This window comes from Hydra viridissima, unplaced genomic scaffold, assembly GCF_058129835.1.
Source record: "Hydra viridissima isolate aposymbiotic clone 2 unplaced genomic scaffold, HvirCarnegie_v1 scaffold_19, whole genome shotgun sequence".
In the NCBI taxonomy this organism is placed as follows: domain Eukaryota; kingdom Metazoa; phylum Cnidaria; class Hydrozoa; order Anthoathecata; family Hydridae; genus Hydra; species Hydra viridissima.
In genome coordinates, this window is record NW_028324318.1 from 1,371,046 (window position 1) to 1,386,708 (window position 15,663).

Here is a 15,663-nt window from a genome sequence, read left to right on the forward strand (position 1 = left end):
AAGTGTTTCTTCGGGTCCATGTGGATGTTGAGGTCGATGATTCGTTCCTGTCTTTCAGTCTTGCTTCCGACGGTTTTTGCGTAGGATGCCATGTTGCATGAGAATAAAAGTAAAAAAAAGCAAAAAAAGTTTAAAAACAAAACGAAAAAGGTTCGTCAAAGTCTGTACTCTTGTTACGGAGCAGCCGATGACAAACGTCGATTTTCTTTAAGAGTGGCGAAGAAGCTTTTGTAGAGTAACTAAATAATCTATTGAGCTAAAAATTCACCAAAAGATACTACACTTGATCTTTTTTTTTTTTTTTTTTTATTTCCTTTAACGTCTCATCAGCCATGGGCAGCTGTGGACGGGAGGATGTTCGGCGCTTGCCTACGTCACCCCATTTTACGTCTTGTCGACTGATATTAGAGCCAACCCTTGACGGATCTGCTTTGAGGCCCCCGAGTACTCGAGTTAACGAATATTCCCGGATCCTCTGCCCGACTTTAGCAGCTCATGACCAAAGCTTCGCACACCACCCAAAACAGCCTCATCGGATTTTTTACACCACCAAGTGGTGCCCGACTTTTCGACACTGAGCCTCATTCGGATCAATACACCATTAAATGATGGTGCCCGACTTTTTGGCCCAGCACCTCATCGGATTTTTTACACCACCTAGTGGTGCCCGACTTTTCGGCGCAAGGATGATGATACTACACTTGATCTTAGCCATTAGGCCGAGAAGCGAGCTTTCTCTAATGGCCTGCTAGATGCACTCCTTTCAATTAATAATTTTACTTGTGGTGTATTTTTCCTTCAAAGAGAGTTTTTCGATAAAATTCTTTGAATTTGCCTAATGAAACATTATCTCGGCGTGAGGAAATACGAGTTGGTCGATATATTGATTTCGTGCTCGTGTATGAATGGTTGATGTGTCCGATGATAGAATTAAAATGTACAATTTAAAAGATTGAGACAATAAGTAAAAGAATTTTTATAAATAACTAATTAATTCACCTCCTATTATTCCTCACTAAACCCACCTCGGAAGTGGGTTTAGATTAGGATTTTTCCAATTTCTAGTTATTATGATGACGTTAGCCGCACATATCTCCTTTTTTTCGACCCTGTCCTTTTGAAAATAAAGAGTCTTATTGTTTCCTTTTCTTAAAAGTTTCATTTTTTTTTTGTTTGAGGTGAGTGGATGCTCCCGCAATGATTTTAGCAGAAGGACTTTCCGGCAAATGCAGCGCAATTCGGATTTCTTCAAATTTGATGAAGTTTGGCTGTTTTTTCAGCTTAACTCATAACTTAACTCAAAAGAGTAGTCTACTGTCTGTGACAAATTGTGAAACTCAAATGTTTTTTGAGTTACGCTACACGCTTCTTCAACGGAAAGGTTCATTTGTTTCGAATTCTCTTCACCCTCAACTAAAGAATTATATTTGACTTCTGATAAAGAATATTCTCATAGTGCCAACTTATATTTTTTATCACATCGTATCTTTTAATTTCTTATAACACTCGATACAATTTCCGACAGCAATCATCTTTTTGAAAAATTCTTATTAAAAAAAAATGAAAACGTTCATACAATTTTTTATAATTAAACTAGGTAATATAAACTTTGCAACAGTATTTAATAATGTTAATTTCCAAAAAAGTTATTAACTAAAACACAAGTAATATTTTTCCAAAGTAATGAATTGTTGATGATTATTTTACTCAATAAGTTTTTTGTGACTCAAAACCTTATTTTCACTCAAAATGTTACTTATATTGTATATTGTACTCAAAACGTTACGCATATTGAATTCAAAACGTTTTTACTCACCGTGTGCCTAGATGAATCTGAACCTCTATGAAAACACCTCAATAAACTTTTTATCTAAATCTTTTACATATATATATATATATATTTTTATATATATATATATATATATATATATATATATATATATATATATATATATATATATATATATATCACTATTTCAACCTTATGCGGACAGTCATAAAAAAGTCCACCTAAAGCGGACACTATTTAACTTACGTCAAACTCAATATAACTTGCTAAAAATCTTAAATATATCTATTATTTAGTTGTTTTAGTAGAGTGTTTATTCTCTAACTAGCTGATTAATTACAAATATGAAAAATAAAATTTGATGTCCGTTTAGCGAAATTGTTTATACTACCAGTCTGTTTTACGCAAATTTTGACGCTAAGTTAACTTAAAGCAGACATTCAATTTTGCGTACAGCGCAAGGTTTTCTTGTAAACAGAATTTTACGAACAGAATGCTTTTCCGAGCAATCATCATTTAATTACGATTTATTTAGCTAGGTTCATTATTTCCTAATAAATTGTAATATTTCATGAAATAAATTTTCTCTACATTCCTTTTTTAAAGTATGGATACCCTCTTCCATCTTTATGAAATGATTAGAGCTCCAGAGGTATTGAATGTTGGAAAAGATTAGTATAATTAAACTAGTTATTCCAAAAACCGGGACAGGTAATGACTTCCCCTTTCTTTTCCCAATCAAGTTACTTTAATCTCTTCTTATATCGCTATTAGCTATAATTTTTAATGCTGGAAGGGTATCTGGAGGATTGAGAACAGGAACTAGATGATTGTTTCCTTTTCCAGACCTAAAAGTTATTTTTAAAGTTTCAACTAGCTTTTGATCAATCTCATCTAGATCAAGCAAGCGTTGTTTGTCTATCCATGTGTTTTCAATAGCTTGCTGGTATTCATCAAGATGAAGCCTGACTGGTTCACCACCTTATATGTAAAATGCAAATATAAAATTTAAAGCTTGTTTTATATAACTACTTTTATAAAAAAAAAACAGCTTCAAAATTTTAATTTTTTCTACTAGGATTATCCTTTTATTTGTTTTTCTAATATATATCACATTTTGTATATACAAAAACGCAATATAATATTAAGACATTTGAATAAGGTCAATAATTAAAATAATAGAAGTAATAATGATGATGATGATAATAATAATAATAATAATAATAATAATAATAATAATAATAATAATAATAATAATAATAATAATGATGATAATGATGATAATAATGATAATAATAATCATATTAAAAATAATAATCATAATAATAATAATAATAACAATAATAATAATAATAATAATATTAATAATAATAATAGTAATAATAGTTGTATTAATAATAACAATGATAATAATAATAATGATAATAATAATAGTAATAATAATAATTATAATAACAATTGTAATAATAATTGTGATAATAATAGCAATAATAATAATAATAATAATAATAATGGTAATAATAATAATGATAATAATAATAATAATAATAATAATAGTAATAATAGTTGTATTAATAATAACAATGATAATAATAATAATGATAATAATAATGGTAATAATAATAATTATAATAACAATTGTAATAATAATTATTAGGAAAAGTATCTTGATAATAAGTGGAATTACCGTAAACGGGTGGATCTGTCAGTAAAACAGAATTTCTGTTAATATAAGTTTAGTTTATCATGAATTACAAATATTTTTCGTTAGATTTTAAGGTTTAAGGTGTTTTTTTACCGTATTTCAGGTTATATATAAGTAATTTTCATTTTTTTAAAGATTGATAAAATAGTTACTTTCACTAATTATTTTCGCTCCAAACTTAGCCTATTGATTCCTTTTATAAAACCCTTTTAAAAAATCAAAAGATCGTGGAATTCCATAAAGTATTTGTTAAGTTTTCCACTTTCTCTTTTTTCTCATTATTTCCACTTATTATTTTCATTTACGGTTTCTTCACTTTGATTACTTAAAATCGAATGACGTAAAAAAAAGAATATGAGGTCACATAACAATGCGTTTTATTGTGTAAAAATCCTATACTAATGGAAACCAATCGTCTGATACATGGTTTCCTTATTCTTTTTCAAAATGATAGTTTTTTTCAAATACATTCATTTTTACTAAATCTAATTTTTAAAAATGTTAAAAGTAAAAATACTTGCAGAAAAATGGCGATAAATAATGACAATCATCTTTCCTACTCATTTATCTACACGTGACAACCAATAAGCTCTGCAGTACAATAAAGTATAATACACTAAGGATATTATAGTAAGATTAGTTGGGTAAAACTACTGTCTACAATGCAAGTCAAAGAAGTTTGGTCATGAGGAAAAGATATTTATGAGTGGAATAACAGAGATGAAGATAGCACATGCCTTATGTGTCTCTTAATATTCAAGAGAAATAAATTATGTAATAGACCAGCTATGCTTTCCTTCAAAATGTCAATATTGTTTTCCAACATGACAGATTTCATCCTTATACAGCAAAAAATCACAGAAGTGGCTAAAAGAAAACCTACTAAATGGGAATAATTCAATGGTTTTCCAGTTCATATGATTTAGTATCAATTTATCACTCAATCTAGCCATACATCGAATCAAAGCCCTGTACATCTCTACATAACAGTGTCACTACTCTGAAGTTTTCCATCATCAAACTGTTGATTACCATGGCCATTGATCTCAAAACAACCTGCAGCGATTTAGGCCAGAAATTGACGCTTTAATTAAGCAAATGAATCTTTTATTGAATTTTATATCTTTAAATTCATGTGAAAAATCTATGAAACAAATTGTTTTCAATAAAATTATTAAAGTGTTTTGAACATCTACTTGATAATATAAAAACTAAAAAAACTCTAATGTGATGATTACACCAGACAAAAAAACAGGTACACATTTTTGGTTTCAAGCTGATTAGTTTTTAAAATTTGGGTATGATTTTTTTTGACTGTTTATGGTAGTTTCTTTTAAACTTTTTACTTGGAGTAGAGAATTATAAATAATAATAATATATATGTACACATGTATATATATAATTAAAATTATATATATATATATATACATATATATATATATATATATATATATATATATATATATATATATATATATATATATATATATATATATATATACTTATATATAAACATACATTGAAAGTTTGAAAAAGTAGTGTAATGCAACTTACATTTCCGTAGCTTTTCAACATTTTATTCATGACTTTGACATGAATAAAGATTACAAAAAAATATATCTGATTTTAATATCAGGTATATACACTTTTCAAAGAAAAATAGCAAATATATCTGATTTTAATATCTTTCTGTTTTTAGAGCTTTAATCATCACTTCGTATTTTACAAAATGGCGAAGAAATTATTTGTTTATGCGCATGCTTGTAGCATAAACGCAATTTAGTCGCAAAAACGCAAATAAGGGGTAGCAAAAACGCATTTAAGTAGCAAAAACGCAATCATGTAACAAAAGCGCATTAAAACATTGTATCAAAAGCGCAAAATTGTAGCGAAAGCGCATATGCGTAGCGAAAGCGCAAAAAACTTGTAGCAAAAGCGCAGATACCGATCATTGTGATAATAATAGCAATAATAATAATAATAATAATAATAATAATAATAATAATAATAATAATAATAATAATAATAATAATAATAATGATAATAGTAGTAGTAATAATAGTAATAATAATAATAAAAATAATATTATTAAATAAAATATATAAAGTTATAATGATATTATTAAATAAAATACATTAAGAAAAAAATTATTATTATTATTGTTATTACTATTACTTTTATTATTATTATTATTATTATTATAAAAGTGTAAAAAAAAAAAGATAAAATTGATACTTAGCCTTTATATTTTTGCCATTAATTTATAACAATGATCTACCATTTCATATGTTTAATCTACTAGGTTTGTTTAGCTTACCGATATAATTAATTATTTGTATTATTTAAATCTGTTTATATTCTATTCGAAGAACTATTTTACTTTAATCAAAGGAAAATCTCAAATACTCTTTTATGAGGATTCTTGTTTAACTTTTTTTTTTTTTAGCAGAAACTATTGATTTATTAATCATGTGTTATAATTCTTGACCTTGTTATATCACATAAAAAGTAGGCATAGATTTTAAAAAAAGATCTTGTATATAAATAACATAAAAAATTAAGTTAACAGATTTTAATGCCGCAAAGGTTGTGAGAACAACAAGCTTTTATGTCAATCTCTCAAATATTAGTTGAAAACCTTTATGTTTTACAAAATATCTTTTATAGTAAAAAACCACAAGGTTATGTTGCTCAATTAACACTATTTAAAATTGCATTAACATCAGTTATAAGCTCCAACTTTTTTTTCTTAAGCTTAGATAAAATTGTATTTGTAATTATAACTAACTAAGATTATGCAAGTTATATGGAAGTAGTTTATCCTGAAATGATATGATGTTAAAAGCTGATATTATTTTAGAATTTATTAAAGTATAAAAAAACAATTGTTGTAATTCCATACCTCTTCCAGCATTTAGCAATCTAAGTCTTGCACATGCGCAATCCCGAAGCGCAACAAAACATTCAGAGTCAAACCATTGGTAGGAGTCTTTTGCTAAATCTGCCATTTTTGTAATTACAAAATTGCGAAAAGCAATGACATCTTCTTCAACTGGAAGTTCAGATGGTTTACGGGATTTTACGTTTTTGTTTTTATTGAGTTGGTAAGTGGCATCTCCAAAGATAAAGTCCTCCCGCCTTTCTAAAACACTAACAAACTTGTCAGTTTCACTAGCATCACTGTCATTTGCTTCTGATAAATATAATGCTCTGAGAACTCTTGCAGCACGTTTTATTAAATACAATAATTTTTGTTTGAAACCAGCTTTGATCCCCCTGAATCTGCCTTTTTTGTAAAAATATCTATTGCTTCTCTTAAGGCAAAGTAGTTAGTGCGCAAAAACATACTACTAGAATCTTTACTTTGTGTTGGTAAGTTTTTGCAGTGTAAAAATAAGTTGTAAAGATGTGCTAATTGTCTCATAGCGTTTTTGACAGAGCTTCTTGCTTCCACAACTTTATCAAGTTTCCTCTTTTCTTTATCATAAAAGACTGCACAAATTTTAAGAATTGTTATGTCTTTTAGGCAAATCTCATCAATTTAGTCTGTTCGAAAATGTGATAAAATGTTTTTTTTTAATGCATCACTTAATCTTGCTTCTTTAGGTAATCTTAGAAGCCCCACTGGCACAGGAAGAACTTTTTGACATAAGTGTGTTTTTGACACGACTTCACATGATTGTGCCAGAATCGTTTTGAAACAAACAAAAGGCATTGACTGCAATAACTAATTTCCTTGTATTTTTGAGCCTCTCGCTCTCTTTGATATTTTGGTTCCGCTTTTCCATCTTCAGCTACATTGACTTCCAAATTCCCTTTTCTTTTAAACGTTACGAAACTTCATCTCTTTCTTTTTTTGATTTAATTGATAATGCAACTTCAACTTCTGGATGACTTTTGTGCATAAGCTTTATGTGTCTTGTTGAATATGATGTATACTTTTTACAAAAAATGCAAAATTAGACACAGAAAGCGTACGTTACCCGTGTTTTTCTTCCTCTGTTCGTTCTTTTGATATTCGTTTAGGATTATCTTTATCTTTAGTCTCTTTCGTTTTTCGTTTGTTTTTCTTCTCCGATATTTTAAAATCTGCTGTCATCTCTACGTCTTCACCAGTCCTGTCGTCAGGTACGCTCTTTTTCCTCTCCGCCATTTCTCTAACAGTCTTAATCTCTTCAATGTTTTCCTCTATTACCAGCTTCTGCTCGATTACAGTGTTTCTTTCGACGATCGATTTCGCTGTTTCTATCTGCTCTTTCACCGATTCTTCTTCTCGTTTTTGTTCTGGATTTGGCATTACCTTGCTTGTCTCTTTTCGTGGGATTCTAGTCGGCTGTCCGGTGTGGATTGCTCTGGTTCTATACCCCCTGATCGTTAGAAAGTAAAGGTTGGGGGACGGCAGATCCTCCATGACGGCTACAAGAATACCCAAGTAATACGGGGTGCCTTTCGTTGGCGTTCTTTTTATCACCGGCCTGGTTGACAGGTGTTTTCCGTAGCCCATATCTTGCAGCACTCTCTCAATTTGAAAATTTTTGGCTTCCATCGGCAAGCCAAGGATCGACACCGTCGTTCTTCTTGTCTGCGTTCTTTTCGGCGTGGAGTTGTGGAACTTGTGTTAAAAACCACCGAGAAATAGTCCCCTTTCAAGGAATTCAGTTTTGGCGCGGTCGGTCTTCATCACAATTTCCAACACCGTACCGCCACGGAATATCTGGAGCCATTCTAATTCAATGTTAAGGTTACAATATTCGATTTCGCGGAGTACGTCAATCGTATTTATGCGTGCTTGAAGAGTACACACCAAGTTATTTTTTAGTTGAGGTCAAACGGCGCCGTAAAGCGTGTTGGTAGAGGCTGCACCCGCGTAGCTAATCGGTCTTGTAGCTGTAGTACTCGCGTTGTTGTTTGCGCTTCGCATCGCCTCCGTCCGATCATCTTCAGAATCGTCTGTTTCCACATCGTCACTGCTTTAATCCATTTGAAAGTCAATCGCCTCTTCACCGTTCGTAGCTTTCTCCATCTTCTTCAGCAAAGTAGCGGATATCCCATCCAAGGACATGGAGCTCGAATCTCCCTCGTTGCTAGTCATCTAAAAGACACACAAAGCAAAGTATCGCTAGCTCGACCTAAAAATCAAGAACAGATCCTTTTTTTTTTTTTTTTTTTTTTTTTTTTTTTTTACGTCACTTATTTACAACTAAGAATTTACATTTTTAATCCCGGTTTATAATGTATAAGCGTGGCTATTGCCCCACGCACTTATAATAAATACATTTATCCTCAGGATCCACTGGGATCCCTAGAACATATCCGTGGACTATTTGACATGTACAGGGGTTATTATTATTTTTTTTTTTTTTCTTTTTCTGTAATTTATATATACTAGCAAAAAGCAACCCGTAATACGAGTTATGGTCGGTCTGTTACTTAATTTATAGGGGCTGTTTTCCACAATTTAAAGTTGCGATACCTTAACTAATAGTAGGAGAGAATTAGCGAAAAATAGGGTCGAACCCGGACAAAAATAGTATAAAGCTGAAATTTTGCAGAGAGAAAGTAGACAGTGTCTGGATGAGCGTAAAAAAAAGCCCCGTTGATTGCGCTACGGGAACATCCCTTTTGGGGCAATTTGGGGTACAAAAAAGGGGCAATTTTGACAGCACCAAAATATCATAAACTTTATATCGTTGGATCGAAAATTTTATGCTGATCAATATTTATATAAGAACTATTACTTGAAAAAAATTATTTTTTAAGTTATTTACGTTTGAAAAGTGTAAAAATCGTTAAAATGTTTTATTTTTTGTTTTCAAAACATAATAATAACTTTTTTCTGTGCGCAATTTTAAATAGGAAAAATTAGTAAATAATATATTCTTTTAAAATAACTTTAAGACTTGAATGCAAATTTCTTTAAAATTAGATGTCCGATATCTTACTTTTCTCAAAACAAATCATCAAATAAATTTCTCCCGTTTTCAATTTCATCACTTGAATCTTCTTCAATTTCAAAATCCTAAATATGCAAAATATTTGTATTCCAAAAAAAACAAAAATATTTAAAGAAGATTATGTGTATATTTAAAAAATAAAATTTACCGTTTTATTACTGCAGTCTTGCCCATGACAGCCACCGCATGCAGTCATGCATTTTAATCCGTTTTTCCTGCAAGAACACATATTAGTTCCGCACATATTTCTTGACGAAGTTTTACAATCGCAGCGAATCACTTTTAATATATTTGGTGGTGCCACATCTTTGTCTGTTGGTATTGGAAGAAGACAACCATTATCTAACTTCCATCCCCATTCTTTAGGATCCAAGTTGAAAGATTCATCTAGCATTTTCCATTCAACAACTTGTAGGTGAACTCTAAGACCATGAAAATAAGCAGCACGGTCTGTGGGTGGTAACTTTTCTGGCTTAATAATTCCTTCACAAACCATTTGTTTATATTTTAAATACCTAAGAAAAATACTATGAAAATATGACACTTTCTAAATCTAAATGAGTGACTTAAATCCACAAAGTTATAACTAAACTTTCAAATACCAACCGCATTTTCCTTAACGAAGATTCTGCATTTCCACCAAAAAGTTCAATGAAAGCCCTTACTGCAGATTCTCCAACTTCTTTTTTGGTTGCCCAGTAATCCGAAATAATTTCAGATACTGATTGTATATTATTGGATTTTTGCAGTAATTTTAAAAAACTAGGTTTTCCTTTTCCCAGTATTGAAGATGTCGAGTCACATCCTGACCATGCGTGAACAAATAACAGATGTTCTTTAAAATCCATTACTCGAGATTGAGCGTCTTTAATACTCCAGAGTTTTTTCTTTCTTTCTTGATAAAAAAAAATCTCATTTAATTCATCTTTCCAATGATATATTAGCATAACTGCTATATCAGTATCATCAGCAACAACAATGCATGGTGAAATTTCCTTTGCAACTTCCAACGATTTAGAGACAATTTTCGTGTCAGCATCCCCTTTACAAATAAATACTTCATATCCATCTCGTTTAAGGTAATCTGACAAAAGTAAAATTAATTGTGCCTTGTTGTGTGAATTCGATAGAAAACGCTCTTGTGAGTACGGAACCTGATTATTTTCTCTTACAACAAGATTTTGGGAAGAACCTTGTTCCTGTGTTCATTTGATTTAATTGAAGATTTCTTATCATAACCATCAAATATAATATAAGTGGTGGCATAATTTTTTCTTATATAGCTGATGTAGGTCTCAACAATTTCTACAAACCTCATACCTTTGTTCCAAAGAACTCTGTGGAGTAAGGAACCTCCATCAAGGACATATTTGCACAAACTGACATTTGTGCTTGCTTTAATTTCGTCGTCAGGAAGAATCACTTTGCGCAAAGATGATTTGTTTGCTTTCAGCATTAGGTTATTTTTAAATAATGATTGTGGGAGATGAGTAAGCTCATAATCAAAATATAGTTCAACGTCATCCTCTCTTTCTGCAATTGCTGCAAGTCTATTAAAAAGGAGTGTTGGATCGACACAACAATCAGTTTGTTTGTCTAGTTTTACGCTATTGGTCAAAACATCTAAAGAAAAAAATGTATTCTTCTTTTTAAACTTTGCTTCATTGAACTTAAGGCCGTTGAGAAATGTTTGTAGACGAACACCTATGTTCTCAGCCTTGTCACAATTGACAAGATCTTCACCATTGACTGACACAAGACCCGTAGATAATGAATATAGATTTCTATCGACAGTATTGAATGGATTTCTTACAGAAAACCAGTCATAAAACAACTCACAATGTTCATAATCACATACTAATCTTTTAATACCCAATTCTTTATTGCTTTCCGTAACTCCGATGTCAAATCCAGATAATTTATGCATTGCTTCATGAACGCTTGCAGAATAACAGATGCTCATTGTCCATAGGTTGCGTACATTTTCATCAAATCCTCTACCTCTAGTTAAACCACCATTGCATTTTAAAGACCGCATCAGGGTCTGCTCTATTACAAGATCAGAAGATAGGCCAGCCCAATACCTTTCAGATCGGCGCACTGCGTGACGACCATCTAAAAATTGTTGATGTAACCATGGATTCGTTTCTGAAAGGTATTGCATTTCTTGCAAATATAACCTGGAGCACTTGGCATAGTTTGAATGCCCTGATGCGGCAAATAAGTTTAGCATTTTTGAGATTGTTTGAAGATGCAAGTACCAGTTACAAGTCCTCTCTGCAACTAAAAATTCCTTTATGATACTAATATAGTATATGTACAAGATCCAAAGTTTTGCAGTGCGTGATTCATATGACTTCTTTTCCGTATAGGTTAATGTGGCACATTCAATATTTTTGAAAGCATCTGTATTACCAAGTCTGATTAACTCTTCCTCATTCATACCATTTTGCATTGCGATTTTATAAGTGCATTCAAGTCCAGATATATCTAGTTTTGATTCGTCAACTAAAATATCTATAATATGACTCATCAATGCACTCTGGACCAACATGTGACCTCTTAAAGCTCTTGCAACAGCTTTTCCTTTAAGCATATGTTTTACTGTATCTTCAGAGTAAACTTGTTCTAAAACTTCTTCCAGGCCAGTCCCGGCCATTAGTTTTCCAATGCTTCCGAGAAAGCTCATCATTGTGTGAAACCCTCCGAGTCGACATACTATATTGAGGTTCTGATCTTTTATAACACCAAACGCTTTCTGCCATAATGGCTGATCAAACGTAACGCCGGGAGTAACTATTTTATATTTATTGGCTTCATCAATAATGAACAATAGTGTAGAATATATACATGTTTCATCTGAAGAATTTAAGTCAATAATAGGTAAAAATTTTATGGATGCTTTTTCATAAACTGTTTTTGATTGTGATGTAGTATGCATCATATAACCTGACCAGTTTGGGCGAGGATTATTTCTTGAACTAAAAAACCATGCCACATGCCAAATAAGATCAAGATTCATTTCGGGCGCACGGAATACTTCAGATACAATATCTTTTATTGGTTTAAAACTTACATTTAATAAACCCTGATAGCTTGATCCGTGATAAGGCGTTATTTTTAAAGACATATCAGATAAATTTTTTATAGACTTGTGTTTCAAACGTGTTATGCTTTCATAATTGCATTTAGAAGACGAACATATTGATATTAAACCCATTCCGTGAAACGTTCCTTTTCCGGTCAATGTTCGAATGTTGTGATCTACATTATCAGCGACCCAATGTAGGAATTTCGGCTCTTGTTCTTGCGCGGCATTTACTCTACTGACTGCAGCAGATAACTTGAACAACTTAACTTCATCGGAGGAAATTGAAAATCCAAATTTGTAAAGGTGATCCATAAGCCATTTTGTTCCAAAAGATTTATCGATATCTACTCCAATTCCAAATGGAATTGGTGCTATCATAGATCTTGGTCGCGAAGCTTGAGCAATGCATTGTCCTAAACTAATTTGTCGAAGCTTAACTGAAATTATATGGCTTAGAAATAGCTGTAAACTCTTTGGAACCCATTTGAGTCCATATTCAATATCACCCATATCCTTTAGTGACGGATATACAGATTTATCGACATTCATTTCTCTGATTTCGCTTTTAATTATACTTGCAGCGGCAGAAATAATATCATTTTTAGTGTGATCTTTCTTCTTTTGAAATTTCGATATAACAAAAGAAGCCATATCTCTGAAACAAACTAAATTAGATTGACCAGAGAGTTCTCCAAAAAAAATATGATCACGATAATGTTCAAGTAATTTTCGTTTTAAAGATTTCGTCGAGTAACACGGATAACCATTACTAAGTTCTTTCATTTTAATGTGCACATCTGAAAGAGTATAAAGTTCGCAGTCAGTTTCTTCTTCTAGCCAGAAACAGAGTTTCTCAAAATTTTCAAACATAATGAGATCTAATGGGCGTCCACGTTGGTTGTCGCTTTTAGTTTTAAGCCTGAAGTTGTTCATACACGAAATATGATAAATAGCTTCTTCCGCTACAAGATCATAACAAGACATCAAACGAGAATGTACAGCATTTCCCCAATCATCCTCTCGATTCAATGAATGTTCAATCATTTTTTTAATCAATGGTATGGTCTCAACTTTAGAAATCAGGGAATGTTTGTGATCTGCCTTTTTAGTACAAAGAAAACATTTTGATTTCCAATCAAATACCTCTTCAAATGAGGATCGTAGTTTCTTTCTTGGAACAGATAATGATTGATCTTTACGACTATCCACAAACTTTCTTCTACAGCTATGATGGACTAGTACTGTTGTACTAATTATGCGTGTTCTGTCGGAACTGGTCTCTAAGAAAACTAAAAATATGCAAAAATCTTTCTCAAATTATAGCTACGTTACAATTGAGTTTAGAATTAAAACTTAACCTAATTTTACGTTGTTTAAGTAATAAAATTGAAAAAAAAAACAAAAAAAAAACATTGTTGATGTCAACTTTACTTGACCTCCCCCTCCCCAGTGTCACAATTGTCAAAAAAGTTCAGACCCAATTCCTCCCTATTTTGTTGACGTAAATAATGGGCAGCCCCTAATTTGAAATGATTCGAAAAATTAATGAACTATAAATTTAACTTAATTAATTAGTTTAACAAACTGCGCGAAAAATCTTTTTTATAAGATTGTATATTTAAACAAATTTTAACCTGCATAGTTCATTCATACTCCGTTCTTCGCTTAATCGAATCAATGTTTTGAGACCTTTTCCATATACTTTGACATAACTTTCTTTGTCAAACCCAAGCTTGCACAATACACAAACAGCATTCATTTTTTTTCAAATTTAAAAACTTTTACTACACGTTTAACTTGTAAGTTTTACTTTTCCATAAATAGATTCAATATAATAAAACGCAACCTTTTTTCGGAGTAAAACTTAATTATCCACTCATACAAGATGTTTCATTGAAAACTTTTGTTATGAAAACAAAAGAAATGATTAAGTTTTTCGCAGTAAAAATTTTCTTTTGAAAACAAAAAATCGAATGAAGTTTTGCGCGGCATTCACTTTTAACACTTTTACACTTTTCAAACGTAAATAACTTAAAAAATAATTGTTTTCAAGTCATAGTTCTTATATAAATATTGATCAGCATAAAATTCTCGATTCAACGATATATAATTAATCATATTTTGGTGTTGTCAAAATTAGCCTACTTTTTGCCCCAAATTGCCCCAAAAGGGATGTTCCCGTAGCGCAATCAACGGGGCTTTTTTTTACGCTCATCCAGAGACTGTCTACTTCCTCTGTGCAAAGTTTCAGCCTTATACTATTTTTGTCCGGGTCAACTCGTAATTCTCTCCTACTATAATACCCTTTCAGAAAAACGCCTTCAAATAGAAAAAATCTAACCATATGTAAAATTAAAAAAAAAAATTATGCGGAGGTAAAATAATTTACTAATTATTTAACATTATTTGAGTAATTTACAACTGACATAGGCCATATCAGTGTGAGGCAGAACCATATTCCTCGACATTATTAAGTTCAAAACAATACGTTTTTAGTTACTAACACAAAATAATAACACTTCCTCACGCTTTAAATTGACGTAAGGCTAAATTCTTGTTATATATTTTACAACATGAACTTTAACAAGATTAATAAAAAGCAAACGTAAATCATGCATGAGTTATTAATTTTTTGGTATCCCCTTGATACATGTTTCTTTAAAAAAGGAAATTGCCTTCAAAACGTTAAATGCACACAACTAAATAAATTTACTAAAAATAACTGACCATTTGAACATTACTAAATATGGCACTAATCTGACCATTTTATATGTGCCCTCTTTGTTTCAATAGTTTTTAGCAAACGGTAATTTGCTACCATTTACTTAAAATTCGTTGTTACTCGAAATTTAATTCGATTTAATTTTTTTCTCTAATAAAGGACCTCCCTTACCCGTTTTTGTCTTAATGGTGGTCAGGAGAATAGAGTTAGTTTTATTAGGAGTAACCAAGTTTTTGATGAAGACGTTTTACCAGAAAAATAAAATGTAAAACAATGATTTACATGTATAAAAAATTTTTCTTTTTAATATATATATAAGAATTTAAATATTAATAAGAATTTTTTCTTTCCTCAAAAGTGTTGCAAATACAAACTAAGCAAGTTAATTAGTTAAACACCCTA

General features: G+C 31.1%; 1 protein-coding gene across 1 annotated transcript; it reads right to left on the reverse strand.

The window, feature by feature from the left end:
• Positions 1-9,356: 9,356 nt before the first annotated feature.
• On the reverse strand, positions 9,357-14,355 carry LOC149876626 (uncharacterized). The gene is made up of 4 exons (XM_090075180.1): positions 14,174-14,355; positions 10,055-13,828; positions 9,597-9,963; positions 9,357-9,513 (listed from the first exon to the last, which is right to left on the reverse strand). The coding sequence occupies exons 1-2, from the start codon at positions 14,184-14,186 to the stop codon at positions 10,617-10,619; spliced, it is 3,225 nt and encodes a 1,074-aa protein (XP_089931306.1). The 5' UTR covers positions 14,187-14,355; the 3' UTR covers positions 9,357-9,513; positions 9,597-9,963; positions 10,055-10,616.
• Between the last annotated feature and the right edge of the window lie 1,308 nt (positions 14,356-15,663).